General features: G+C 36.4%; 1 protein-coding gene across 12 annotated transcripts in view; it reads right to left on the minus strand.

Moving 5' to 3' along the window:
- The window catches only part of NEK1 (NIMA related kinase 1), a 215,923-nt gene that overhangs the window by 198,867 nt on the left and 3,485 nt on the right, over positions 1-13,571 (minus strand). For 11 of the 12 annotated variants that reach the window (XM_073892483.1, XM_073892490.1, XM_073892491.1 and 8 more), the window contains exons 3-4: positions 9,373-9,521; positions 8,831-8,927 (exon numbers count right to left, since the gene is read on the minus strand). In XM_073892483.1, coding sequence (XP_073748584.1) covers positions 8,831-8,927; positions 9,373-9,489 — 214 coding nt within the window. In that variant the 5' untranslated portion in view covers positions 9,490-9,521. Of the gene's footprint in view, positions 1-8,830; positions 8,928-9,372; positions 9,522-12,081; positions 12,201-13,571 lie in introns of those variants that run through there. The other variant, XM_073892485.1, reaches the window with a different exon arrangement.

Below are 13,571 nucleotides of genomic sequence, written 5' to 3' on the forward strand. Positions count from 1 at the left end.
GCTCTATCATTAATGATTTTCTAAGAATACAGCATCTTATTGAATAGCAGTATGCACAATGATCTAAACATCTCTGGAATACAGACAAAATGCAAACAAATATACTTGGTTTCATTTAATAGATAGATTTCCTTAAACATCATCTATAAAAACATGTTTTTCCACCAATTTGTCAAAGATGGGTTATAACTTAGTTTTCAATTTACCATTACTTTTCAGCTTTGTTTCATCCACTTAATCAATTACTTACTAAACAAATAATATATGTTGCAATGAACTCTGAGGATTCAACAGTGAATAAGACTGTACACTGCTGGAGCTTTCTCTTATTTTACTTCTATTTTTATAAATTGTATACAAACTGTGAGCAACATGAAATTAGGGCAATACCTTATTCCCCTTTATGTCTCCGTCCACAGAAAGAGAGACTTCTATGACTCTTCCTATGGGTAGAGAGGACTAGAAGAAACCTTCTCATCCTTCCCTCCACCTTTATTCTTATGTAAGATTAACGCTATGCTTATTCTGCACAAATTATGGAGTAGCTGATATCACTTCTCACATTACTAAACCAATACTTACTAGTGAGACTACTGCAACTCAAAGTTTTCACTTCTCTTACTTCTCTGTGCTTATAGCCATAATTCTATCAGTACTTGTATCTTGCACCTTGTGGTAGTGTTCTTGTTACCTGTAGTTCTCATACCTCCTTTTCGATAAACTGCTTCTGATGTGCCATGGACTGGGAATCTATATGACTGAGCTAATTAAGATTCTGTATTATTCGTGGGCACTTCTAAGGAAGATGGTGGAGTAGGAGGACCCTGGCCTCACCTCCTCCCATGGATACAACTAGATAACAATCACATCAGTGTAAATAACCCAGAAAATGACTGGAAGACTCTCCACAGCTAAATGTAGGGAAGAGGCCAGATGGAAGAGGGTAGGAAGGGTAGAAATGTGGTCAAGGTAAGGTCTACACCAACACACATAATTAAAACAGGAAAAAGTAGTGATAACAAGTTTCCAAACAGCAAGAGATGGGGCTCCTCAGTGGCTCAGTTGGTTGAGTGTCTGACTCTTGGTTTCAGCTCAGGTCATGATCTTATGGGTGGTGAGATACAACCCTGCATCAGCTCCGTGCTCAGTGGGGAGTCTGCTTGAGGATTCTCTCCCTCTGCCCCTCACCCATTAGCATGCATGTGTGCGCTCTCTAAAATAAATATATAAATCTTAAAAAACAAAACAAAACAAAAACAGCAAGAGAAGACAATTACATACAAGGGAAACCCCATAAGACTATCAGTGCATTTTTCAGCAGAAACTTTGCAGGGCCAGAAGGGTGTGGCATAATATATTCAAAGTGCTGAAAGAAAAAAAAAAATCTGCAGCCAAGAATACTCCATCCAGCAAAGCTGTCATCAGAATAGAAGGATAAATGGAGAGTTTCCCAAAGTTAAAAGGAATTCTTGACCACTAAATCGCCCTACAAAAAACGTTAAAGGGGACTCTCTGAGTGGGAAGGAAAGATCTTAAGTAGGAGTAAGAAAAGTGGGAAGCACAAAAGCAGTAAAAATAAGTGTATGTGTAAAAATCAGTCAAGGGATTCAGAAAACATAAAGATGTAAAGTACAACACCATATGCCTAAAACATGGCAAGGGGAGAGTAAAGAATGGGTTCAAACCTAAGCAACCATCAAGTTAACATAGACTGCTATATATGCATAGATTTTATACATAAACAAAGGTATCCACAAATCAAAAACCAGTAACAGATTACAAAAAAATAAAGTGAAAGGATTCCAAGTTTATAACAGAAGAAAGTCAACTAACTGTGAGAAGAGAACAGAGAAGAAAGGAACATAGAACTACAAAAACAACCCTAAAATGAGTAATAAAATGGTAATAAGTACATACCTATCAATAATTACTCTGAATGTAAATGGACTAAACGATCAAGAGACACAATGGATAAAAAAGCAAGAACCATCTATCTGCTCTCTACAAAAGACTCACTTAAGACCTAAAGGCACACGCAGACTGAAAGTGAAAGGATGGGGGCGCCTGGGTGGCTTAGTAGTTAAGCGTCGGCCTTTGGCTCAGGTCATGATTCCAGGGTCCTGGGATCGAGCCCCGCATCGGGCTCCCTGCTCCATGGGAAGCCTGCTTCTCCCTCTCCCACTCCCCCCTGCTTGTGTTCCCTCTCTTGCTGTATCTCTGTCAAATAAATAAAAAAATCTTTAAAAAAAAAAAAAAAGAAAGTGAAAGGATGGAAAAGCATTTATCATGCAGAGGGAAGTGAAAAGGAAGCTGGGGTAACAATACTTATACCAGACAAATGAGATTTTTAAAACAAAGACTATAAGAAGAGACAATGAAGGTCACTACATAATCATATAAGAATTCAGGAAGAGCAAAGTCACACCATTCATCTTTTCTGACTGCAACGCTATGAAGCTAGAAATCAACCACAAGAAAAAATCTGGAAAGAACACACATACATAGAGGCTGAATACTAAACAATGAATGAGTTAACCAAGAAATCAAAGAGGAAATCAAAACATACATGGAGACAAATGAGATTTAAGTCACAATGGTCCAAAATCTTTGGCATGCAACAAACACTGCACCAAAAGGGATTTATAGCAATACAGGCCCAACTCAAGAAGTAAAAACAATCTCAAATAATCAACCTAATCCTGCACCTAAAGGAGCTAGAAAAAAAAGAACAAAATCAAAAACCAGAGGGAAAGAAATAATGAAGATTAGAGCAGAAATAAGTGATATAGAAACTTAAAAAAACCAATACAATAGATCAGTGAAACCAGGTACTGGTGCTTTGAAAAGATCAACAAAATTGATTAACCTTTACCCAGACTCCTCAAAAAAAGAGATGATTTAAGTAAGCAAAATCAGAAATGAAAGAAGAGAATTAACCAACGACACAGAAATACAAAGGATTGTAAGAGAACATCATGAAAAATTATATGCCAACAAATTGGACAATCTAGAAGAAATGAACAAATTCCTAGAAACATATAACCTCCTAAAACTGAATCAAGAAGAAACAGAAAATTTGAACAGACCGAGTATCAGCAATGAAATTGAATCAGTGATCAAAAAACTCCCAGCACAGGGCACCTGGGTGGCTCAGTCATTAAGCATCTGCCTTCAGCTCAGATCATGATCCCGAGGTCCTGGGATCGAGTCCCACATCGGCTCCCTGCTCTGCGGGAAGCCTGCTTCTCCCTTTCCCACTCCCCCTGCTTGTGTTCCCTCTCTCACGGTCTCTGTCAAATAAATAAATAAATTCTTAAAAAAAAAAAAAAAAAAAAAAACTCCCAGCAAACAAAAGTCCAGGATGAGACTTCACAGGTGAATTCTACCAAACATTTAAGGAAGTTAAAATCTATTCTTCTCAAGCTATTCCAAAAAATATGAAAGAACAGAAAGCTTCCAAATTCATTCTATGAGGCCAACATTACCGTGATACCAAAAAAAAAAAACAGATAAAGACCCAACAAAAAAAGAAAACTACAAGCCAATATCTCTGACAAACATATATACAAAAATCCTCAACAAAATATTAGCAAACCAAAACCAACAATACATTAAAAAAATCATTCACGGGCGCCTGGGTGGTTCAGTCGTTGAGCGTCTGCCTTCAGCTCAGGTTGTGATCCCAAGGTCCTGGGTTCGAATCCCGCATCAGGCTCCCTGCTCAGCGGGAAGCCTGCTTCTCCCTCTCCCACTCCCCCTGCTTGTGTTCCTGCTCTCACCGTGTCTCTGTCAAATAAATAAAATCTTAAAAAAAAAAAATCATTCACCACAATCAAGTGGGATTTATTTCTGGGATGCAAGGGTGGTTTGATATTTGCAAATTAATTAATGTGATACACCATGTCAACAAGAGAAAGTATAAAAACCATATGATCGTTAATAGGTGAAGAAAAAGCATTTCACAAAGTACAACATCCATTCATGATAAAAACCCTCAACAAAGCAGGTATGGGGGGAACATATCACACATAATAAAGGCCATATATAAAAAATCTACAACTAACATCATATTTAATGGTGAAAAATAGAGAGCTTTTCCACTAAGGTCAAGAACAAGAAAGGATGTCCACTCTCACCACTTTTATTCAACATAGTACTGGGAGTCCTAGCCATAACAATCATAAGAACAAGGAATAATCGGCATCCAAATTACAAAAGAAAAAGTAAAACGTTCATTATTTGCCGATGACATGATCCTATATATAGAAAGCCCAAGACTCCACCAAAAAACTACTAGAACTGACAAATGAAATCATTAAGGTCTCACAGGATACAGAATCAATGTATATAAATCCATTGTACTTCTATACACTAATAATGAAGTAGCAGAAAGAGAAATTAAGAAAATAGGAGCACCTGGGTGGCTCAGTCCATTAAGTGTGTGCCTTCAGCTTAGGTCATGGTCTCAGGGTCCTGGGATAGAGCCCCACATTGGGTTCCCTGCTCAGCAGGGAGCCTACTTCTCCCTCTCTGCAACTCCTCCCCATTCCCGCTTGTGCTCTCTCTCTCAAATAAATAAAGTCTTAAAAAAAAAATTAAGAAAACAATCCCATTTATAATTGCACCAAAAACAATGAATTACCTAGGAATAAACTTAACCAAGAAGGTGAAAGACTGGGATGCTTGACTGGTTCAGTCAGTTGAGTGTCTGCCTTCTGCTCAGGTTGTGATCTCAGAACCCTGGGATCAAGTCCCGTATTGGGATCCTTGCTCAGTGGGGAGCCTGCTTCTCCCTCTACCTGCCATTCCTCCTGCTTGGGTGCATGTGGTCTGTCTCTCTCTTTCTGACAAATAAATACATAAAATCTTAAAAAAAAAAAAAAAAGAAGGTGAAAGACCTGTATTCTGAAATTATAAAACACTTATCGGGTGCCTGAGTGGCACAGTTGGTTGAGCGCTGGACTCTTGGTTTCAGCTCAGGTCATGATCTCAGGACTGTGAGATCCAGCCCATGTCAGACTCCACGCTCTGCTAGCAGGGAGTCTACCTGAGAGTCTTTCTCTCCCTCTCCCTCTGCCCCTTCCCCTACTCGCTCACTCTCTCTCTCAAAATAAATAAATAAATCTTTTAAAAAAACACAATTATAAAACATTGATGAAAAAAATTGAAGACAACACAAAGAAATGGAAAGATATTCCATGTTAACAGATTAGAAGAACAAATATTATTAACATACCACCCAAAGCAATCTACAGATTTAATGTAATCCCTATCAAAATACTAACAGCATTTTTCACAGAACTAGAACAAACAGTCCTAACATTTGTATGAAACCACAAAAGACCTCAAATAGCCAAAGCAATCTTGAAAAAGAACAGGGGTGCCTGGGTGGCTCAGTTGGTTAAGCGTCCAACTCCTGTTTTGGCTCTGGTCATGATCTCAGGGTTGTGAGATTGAGCCCCTGTCTGGCTCTGCACTCAATGGGGAGTTTGCTTGAGATTCTCTCACCCCTTCTGCACACATAAATAAATAAATCTTTAAAAAAAAATAAGAAAACTTCCATTAAAGATATAAAAATTACTTTAGAAACAGTAAGAAAAAAAATTAAAGGGGATAAAAAACACAGAATGTAGGAAACATTATGATAGTACACAGACACCTGTATAAGAATGTTCAGTGCAACATTATCTCCAATAGTGAAAAATTAAAAACAACCTAAGTATCCATAACAGAAAACTGGCTAGACAAACTGTGACAGAACCATAAAATGCCAACAACGAGATACACTGCAGTTGTTACAAGAAAGTTGTAAAGAATGTGGAGCACCAACACATAATGGCATGGAAAAATATCCCTGAGATCTAAAGTGAAAAGAACAAGATGCAGAAATACATAATATAATCCCCCTTGTTTTTATTTTTTTATTTTTTTTAAAGATTTTATTTATTCATTTGAGACACAGAGATACAGAGAGAGAGCATGAGCAGGGGGAGAGACAGAGGGAGAGGGAGAAGCAAGCTCCCTGCTGAGCCAGGAGCCCAGTGTGGGGCTCGATCCCAGGACCCTGAGATCATGACCTGAGCTGAAGGCAGATGTTTAACCATCTGAGCCACCCAGGCACCCCGAATCCCCTTTGTTTTTAAATGTTAAAAGTTGTATGTAGATGTTTGCTCCAGAAAATACAATAAACACTGAATTAATGACAAAGTTTACTCCTAGGGGAATGGGAATGAGGATGTTGTGGGGGGGAACAGAGAATTTAGGGCTCATGCCCTCTGTACTTTTTGAATATTCTTACCATGAGCATTTATTCCTTTAAAATTAAATAGCAGTATTAAAAAAAAACCCTTAAAGAATGTGCTACCTCTTTTGAATCATTGAGATGTTTCTATGTGAAGCATTCTACATGACCACAAAACACCTACCAGAGTATTTGTTGACATACATTAAAAACTTTTTATTTGAAATATTAAAATTTTGGTGATGGAAGAGAAAAGAAACTGAAAGAGATGTGAGGAAAAAGATAAAGGAATCCAAGCTCATGGGAAGGAGATAGTTAACACTGTACTCCTATACATGTATAAATGTTCATTTCACTACCATTATAAAATAGAGTACCTTATGACATAATGTGTTAATTGATCCATATTTTTTTAAAGTATGTTCTACTTTAGTACGTACCTAGTTAATCTGGGAATGAGTATACTTTTGCTCTAATTCAGACTCTATGTGATTTGACCCTGAAACAGTCATTTAAACTATCTACTACTTTCAATCTCAATTATCTTTCTGCTACTGGCTGGAGTGCTTAATTGTGATTATCAAGAGGAAATTGTGTTGCTGCAACACAATCAAGCCAAGGAGGACTATTACTGGAACTCCGTAGATTCACTGAGTTCCTCTTTTACTCTCTTGCCAAATAGCCATAATTAATGAAAAACTGTAACAAATATAGTACTCTCAAAGACTCAGACGCTGCAGTGATAAAGGTTTGGGTTATTCCACTAGGCAAAACAGAACACACCCAGCCAAGATGCTGCAGAGGGCAAAGGAGAACAAGGAATTGCTTGTAAAAGGAGAAAAAACTATGATTATAAACTCAGAACTCATAAGCAGCTAGAAACTCAGGAGCTGAAGAAGCTATTCTTTTCTTTCTTCCTACCCCCATTGCCTTAAATAAACATTAATGGTGTCAAATTAAATATATATCTATATATACACACACACAGAGTACAAAAATACACACATGTAATATAAATGCATGTACAGTATATACATACATTAGGTACATATATAAACATACAATAGATATATATACATATGCTATATATATGTATAGATATAAATGTATACATACATACTTTGTTTTGTAATGTGTAGAGATTTATGATATTATGACTTCAAAAGGTTTTCAAAAACCATCTTGATCTGTCTTTAGAGAAACTTTATCTTAGTTCCTGCATTACTAAATATAATGGTATATATTTTCAAAACAGCATTTTAAGCTATGACATTTTAAGAACCTGAGAACACTTTCAACATACTTCACTACTATGAAAATGAGGTATACAGCATAATACAAATGAGTAGGATCCTTTCTAAACATCAGAACATTTTCTTAGTGGCAGTAGCGGTAGCCCTTAAAAGAAGTTTAATTCAAAATGACGTAAATTACTGTTCTTGCTTTGTCCAAATTCTTATACTTAACCACATTGCTTCTTTTTAAGCAATCATAGTAACAGTGAGCAATATAAAATTACACATGGGCAGTGTGGTGTAAGTGTTAGGTAGAAGCTAGACCTAAGCAGTGGAAGGAATGCCCTGAGGCAGACTCCCAATCCTTGAAGGGGAATGACAGATAAGAGCTGGAGGCAAGGACAGTGATAAATCAGCTACACATTAAAAGCCTGGGGCACAACATCTGACCTTGTGGCTTCCAAGACCTTGGGGCTGACAACTAAAGAGCCACAGGTGCAGAACAAGCACTCTCCTCTGCCACCTTTGCCCCTGGGTAACCCCTAGACTCATAATGCATTTGAATTGTGGGTACAGCCCCACCGGATGGAGAAAGGCTGCCCAGACCAGACCTTTCCGTACAAACCTTGTAGGGCCAAAAACTCCACCTCCCAATCCATGGGAGGAGTCTCCCAAACGACTGAAAACAGACTCTGTTAGAAACCACCCACAGTACATCGCAGCTTCTCCCAACCCATAGAGATGCAACAAATATCCAATCACAAAACAACAATAGGGTAGGTTCCAACTGGTGGAACCTGCTGCTCTCCCATCTTGACAGTGTACATTCATTTTTTTTTTAAGATTTTATTTATTTATTTGACAGAAAGAGAGAGAGAGAGAGAGCAAGCGTGAGCAAGAGTGAGCACAAGCAGGGGAAGCAGCAGAGGCAGAGGGAGAAGCAGACTCCCCGCTGAGCAGGGAGCCTCATGCGGGGATCGATCCCAAGACCCTGGGATCATGACCTGAACCAAAGGCAGATGCTTAATCAACTGAGCCTCCCAGGCGCCCCTGTACATTCATTTTAATAAACTGCTTTGTGCTTGCTACTTTCCTTCTAGCCATCTTTATTAGAGCACAGATTACCATGCAAATCTTCTCATAGGGAATCCAAGGACTGAGACCTCCATTCACACAATGCATACTCTCCCACCAGTAACATCTGTATTACCCTAGGATCAAGCCGATATTCATATGCATATGTACTGAAGCAAAAATGATACACTTTTCTCCCTGAAAATACATCATAAGTAAAATATCCAAAAGCTGTCACATGGCTTAGTTCTTTTGAACTCTCTTGCAAAATTTATCTGACCTTCAAATGATTCTCTATACTGGACAATATTTGGATGCTTCATGTTTGCCAATACTGCAACTTCTCTCCTTGATTCTTCCCTTTCTTTACTGGACATCTTAAATGGGAGAGAAAAAGAAAATATTAAATTAGACCATCAATAAACAATCTAAAAGTCCATCAATAAGAGAGTGGTTAAAAAACAGTACCAATAAAGCACAGTCAAAATAACAAAATAAAGACAGAAGTTAAAAAGAATAAGTTGAAAAAAAAAAAAAAAGAATAAGTTGAATCCACAAGTAAAAACATTTTAAGATGTTCAAACTAGATTAAGTTACAGAACAGTAGGTGTATTTTTTTAAAACACTAAATACATAAACACAAGCACACAGCATAGAAAAAAATCTGCAAGGATATACAGACTATTCTAAAATTAGCGGTTCTCTCTGGGATTATGGTAGCCTTTCACTTTACATTATGCAATGCCATTTTTTTTTTAATTCTCTAACAATAGGCCCTATTGAAATCAGTGTATTAGTTCAATAACCAAAAAATACACTTACTCTTGAGATGTTAATTTCCTTGATAACATATTGCCTGCCATCTTCTGTAGATTTAACAAGAATGGCTTTTCCAAATGAACCTTCTCCAATCTTCTGTAGTCTAACATACTTCTCCATGATTCTTTTTCTAAGGCATCTTAACAGATATACTAGACATTAAAAAAAGTAACAGTTAACAGAGATAAAACCTGTCTTCCATAAAAATTACAATGTTTAATTCAATTCTAATTCCCTAGTGATTTGCTTACTTAAAAACATTTAAAAAACATGTATTTAAAATCTCTACTCAATGTTAAATGAACTTTATCCAATTTTACTCATCTGACATAGTTATAACTAAAAAGAGAAAAACAACATTTCAATTTTACAAGAATGCTTTGGAAAGTCAAATACTGTATATACTTAATGTATATGGAGAGAGACAAACTTTTTCCTATGTGAATTAATTAGCAGCATTACTTTAGTATCTCCAATAAGAATGCATTTCCCAAAGTTATTTAACTAATCCCCTTATTAGAGATTTAAATTGTTTACATTGTCTATTACAAAAGAACTTTAGATAAAATTTCTGTACATACATTTTTATGTACTTATTGTAAGGATCTCCTTAGGATAAATTATTTGTCCAAAGAATATGCACATGTTAAAATTCAGGAACATAGAGCCTGTCTTACAGAAATGTCTACTAACTTACATTCTAACCAGCAGTGTACAAAAATGCCTGTTCCTAGACAGCCTTTTGACACCGGTTATTATTTATTAATCTTGGAGAAGCCATAAAGGGTAGTAGTTAACAAGCACTAAATAACCTTAGAGTCAGGAAGCCTGGATTTAAATCCTGACTCTCACTTTTTTGTTATGCAACACTGGACAAGTTACTCAGCTTTATGTGCCTTAGTTTGTTAACCTGTAAAATGTGGATCACAATAGTACACACTCATAGAACTGTTGGATTAATTTCAGTATTTATACTGTAGAACAGTGCCTGGCACATAGTAAGCACTGTGTCACTATTTGTTGCTATTGTTACTTATTACAATCAACAGAGAAATGGTGCCTCATTTTTATTTTCTTTTGCTTATCAGTTAATTTGAAAAATTCTTCCACATTTATTGAACATTTGTATTCTTTTTTGACCTATTCATGTGTTCTGTTCATTTTCTATTCGAATAGTCTTTTTATTAATTTGTAAAAATCCCCTCTTTAATGAAGACGTTAGCCCTCCTGTCAAAAATATTTTTTCCTTATATGCTATCTGCCTTTCAATTTTATTTAAATACAAAAATTTATTTTGCTATTATTTTGATATTAATTAAACATGTTATTAGTCTTTATATTTCTCCTTTTGGTATCATAATTATATCCTCACTGTACCAAGATATTTGATAAAAGTCATTAGTAACTTTAGCAATAGTTAATTTCAGGAGAGTGATGGGTGGGGACAGAAGCCATGGCTCCTTCATCTGAAAACACTAACAATTTGACCTTAAAAAGTCAAAGGGAAGGAGGAGGGAAAGAGAGTGATATGGTCACAGGACAATCATTAGCACTGCCTATTGACAAGACTACCTTTATTGTGGAGATACATTAATTCACTATATTAATTTAAAACTAACAAATATTTAATTTATCTAACTTGCTCTCTTCTATTTCCATTCACATCAAGCAGCTTTCTATGTATGATTCCCTTCTAGGAGAAAATGGGCTTGTCATGAAGGCCATAATAAAATTTCTGTGACAGTTTACCATATTTCTCATTGTAAATTAACAAATCCATGTTCTCATTTCATCCATCAATACTAAATTTGTTTAATTTTACTTTGCCTCTAAAATATGATCTAATCTCCTTAAATGACAAAATTTATATTCAGGGCCTGTAAGACCAAAGTCCAGAACCCAGCCTCTGGTAAAATCAGTTGGATAATTATGCCTTAGGAAATTTTGTGGGAAAGAGCCTTCTTCTACCTTAGAAAACATTATAACCATATTGCATTTCATATTTCTGTAAGACAGGACAAGACTTCAGCAACTTAAAGAGAAATAAGAAATTAACTATTACAATAGCAATACAGCACCATCAGTGAGTTAAAGAAGTCATTCCAAACATACATACTCTCTTCTCAAATCCAAGTTTAGTCAACTGGCATAATACAATGGCTATCTGGGTACCAGCCAGAATTTAATGATTTCTCCAGGACATGAGTAAATTACATTATCATGCTATTTAGAAAAAAAATATCAAGATAAACTCATCTTAGAAAACTAAATTTCATAAATCAAATTACATTAATAACCATATAATGAGATTTCACAACCATCATTATTCTGTGACTGCTGCCAAGAAAAAGAAACAAAATTAGTCAATTTGGCTTTGCCTCAAAATTTAGTTGCCAATTCCTTTCCAGGGACCACACTAATGAAATGGAAGCTCCAAGAGTCCCTAGTACTGCACTGTACTGCCTACCACATTACTGATTATTGTGGTTCTGACAACTCAGTATAGGAAATCTACTGCCCCTGGTAGTGAAGAAGGATGACTCTAATTGCCCATTAAATGATGTCAATGCAGAAAGCTTTCTGAATAAACGACGTGGTAAATGAGTTTCAGAGAAACTCGCAACTCCTCCTCATGTATGTACTAAAGTCTGTTTCTGGGTTAGTCTGTTCCATTGATCTGTCTAATTGTATACCTAATCAAGTTTATACTACCTTTTAAAAGTAGTTCATCGGGATGCCTGGGTGGCTCAGTCAGTTAAGCATCTGCCTTCGGCTCAGGTCATGATCCCGGGTCCTGGGATCGAGCCCCGCATCAGGCTCCCTGCTCTGCGGGAAGCCTGCTTCTCCCTCTCCCACTCCCCCTGCTTGTGTTCCCTCTCTCGCTGTGTCTCTCTCTGTCAAATAAATAAAATCTTAAAAAAAATAAAATGAAACAGAATCACAAATGACTCAAATATGGAGCTATCAGTAAAGGATTTTAAATAACCATAAGTAATATGTTCGAGAAAAGAAGAGGAAAAGATGAATAAAAGTGATTTTTCTTAAAGATGGAGAACTTCAACAAAGAACTGACATTTATTTTTAAAAATTAAATGAACATTCTAGAAATGAAATATAAGATATATGAAATTAAAAAGGCATTGCATGGGTTTTACAGCAGTCAGGATACAGTAGAAGACAGGACTGTTAACCTAGAAAATGAACCAACAGAAAATATTCAAGAAAGAACAAAAACACACTCACAAAAAAGAAAAATAGGTGGAAAGATTTAATATAAGAAAAATTTTAATTCTTAGTCTCTACATTTAATTCTGCCCTATTAAAAACATAATCTTTGTGGGTGACAGTGACTAGACAAGCTGATTTGAAGTTAATATGAGAAAAAAAGAATAGTCAGAGAAATACTGAAAAAAAAAAAAAGACCAATGAAGGAAGACTTTTCTAATCAATATCAAGACACATTATAAAGCTACAATAATTATGAAATCGACAGGCAAATCATTGAAGGTCCAGAAACATATCAAAAACATTTTTGGGGGTGCCTGGGTGGCTCAGTCGGTTAAGCATCTGCCTTCGGCTCAAGTCATGATCCCGGGGTCCTGGGATCGAGCCCCATGTCGGGCTCCCTGCTCAGCGGGAAGTCTGCTTCTCTCTCTCTCTCTCTCCCTCTGCCCCCTCTCCCGTTAGTGTTCTCTCTCTCTCAAATAAACAAATAAAATCTTTAAAAAAAAAAAAAAAAACTTTTTGGGCGGGCACCTGGGTGGCTCAGTCAGTTAAGCGTTAGACTCTTGATTTTGGCTCAGGTCATAATCTCAGAGTCATGAGATCGAGCCCCACATCTGGCTCCATGCTGGTTGTGAAGGCTGCTTAGGATTCTCCCACTCCCTCTCCCTCTCCCTCAAAAAAACAAAAACAAAACACCATATTTTTAACTTGGTGGATGACCACAGTGATATTTCAAATTGGTGGGGAAAAGTTAGATTTGAAATAAATAGTATTTAGATAACTAGGAAGTAATATGGAAAAGAAAAACTTAAACCCATTTTCTTCACTTTACATCAATACAAATTCTAGATGATAAACTACTTAAATGTAAGAAAAAAAAACTAAAATAGCAATAAAACATGGGAGGGTGACTTTTATAATCTTAAGTAGGGCAGCTGAGTATGACACAAACCCAAAAAGCCTTAAGGTATTAATAC

Source organism: Callorhinus ursinus, unplaced genomic scaffold (assembly GCF_003265705.2).
Source record: "Callorhinus ursinus isolate GAN/ISIS: 27379988/994484 unplaced genomic scaffold, GSC_fseal_2.0 scaffold4, whole genome shotgun sequence".
NCBI classification, from domain to species: domain Eukaryota; kingdom Metazoa; phylum Chordata; class Mammalia; order Carnivora; family Otariidae; genus Callorhinus; species Callorhinus ursinus.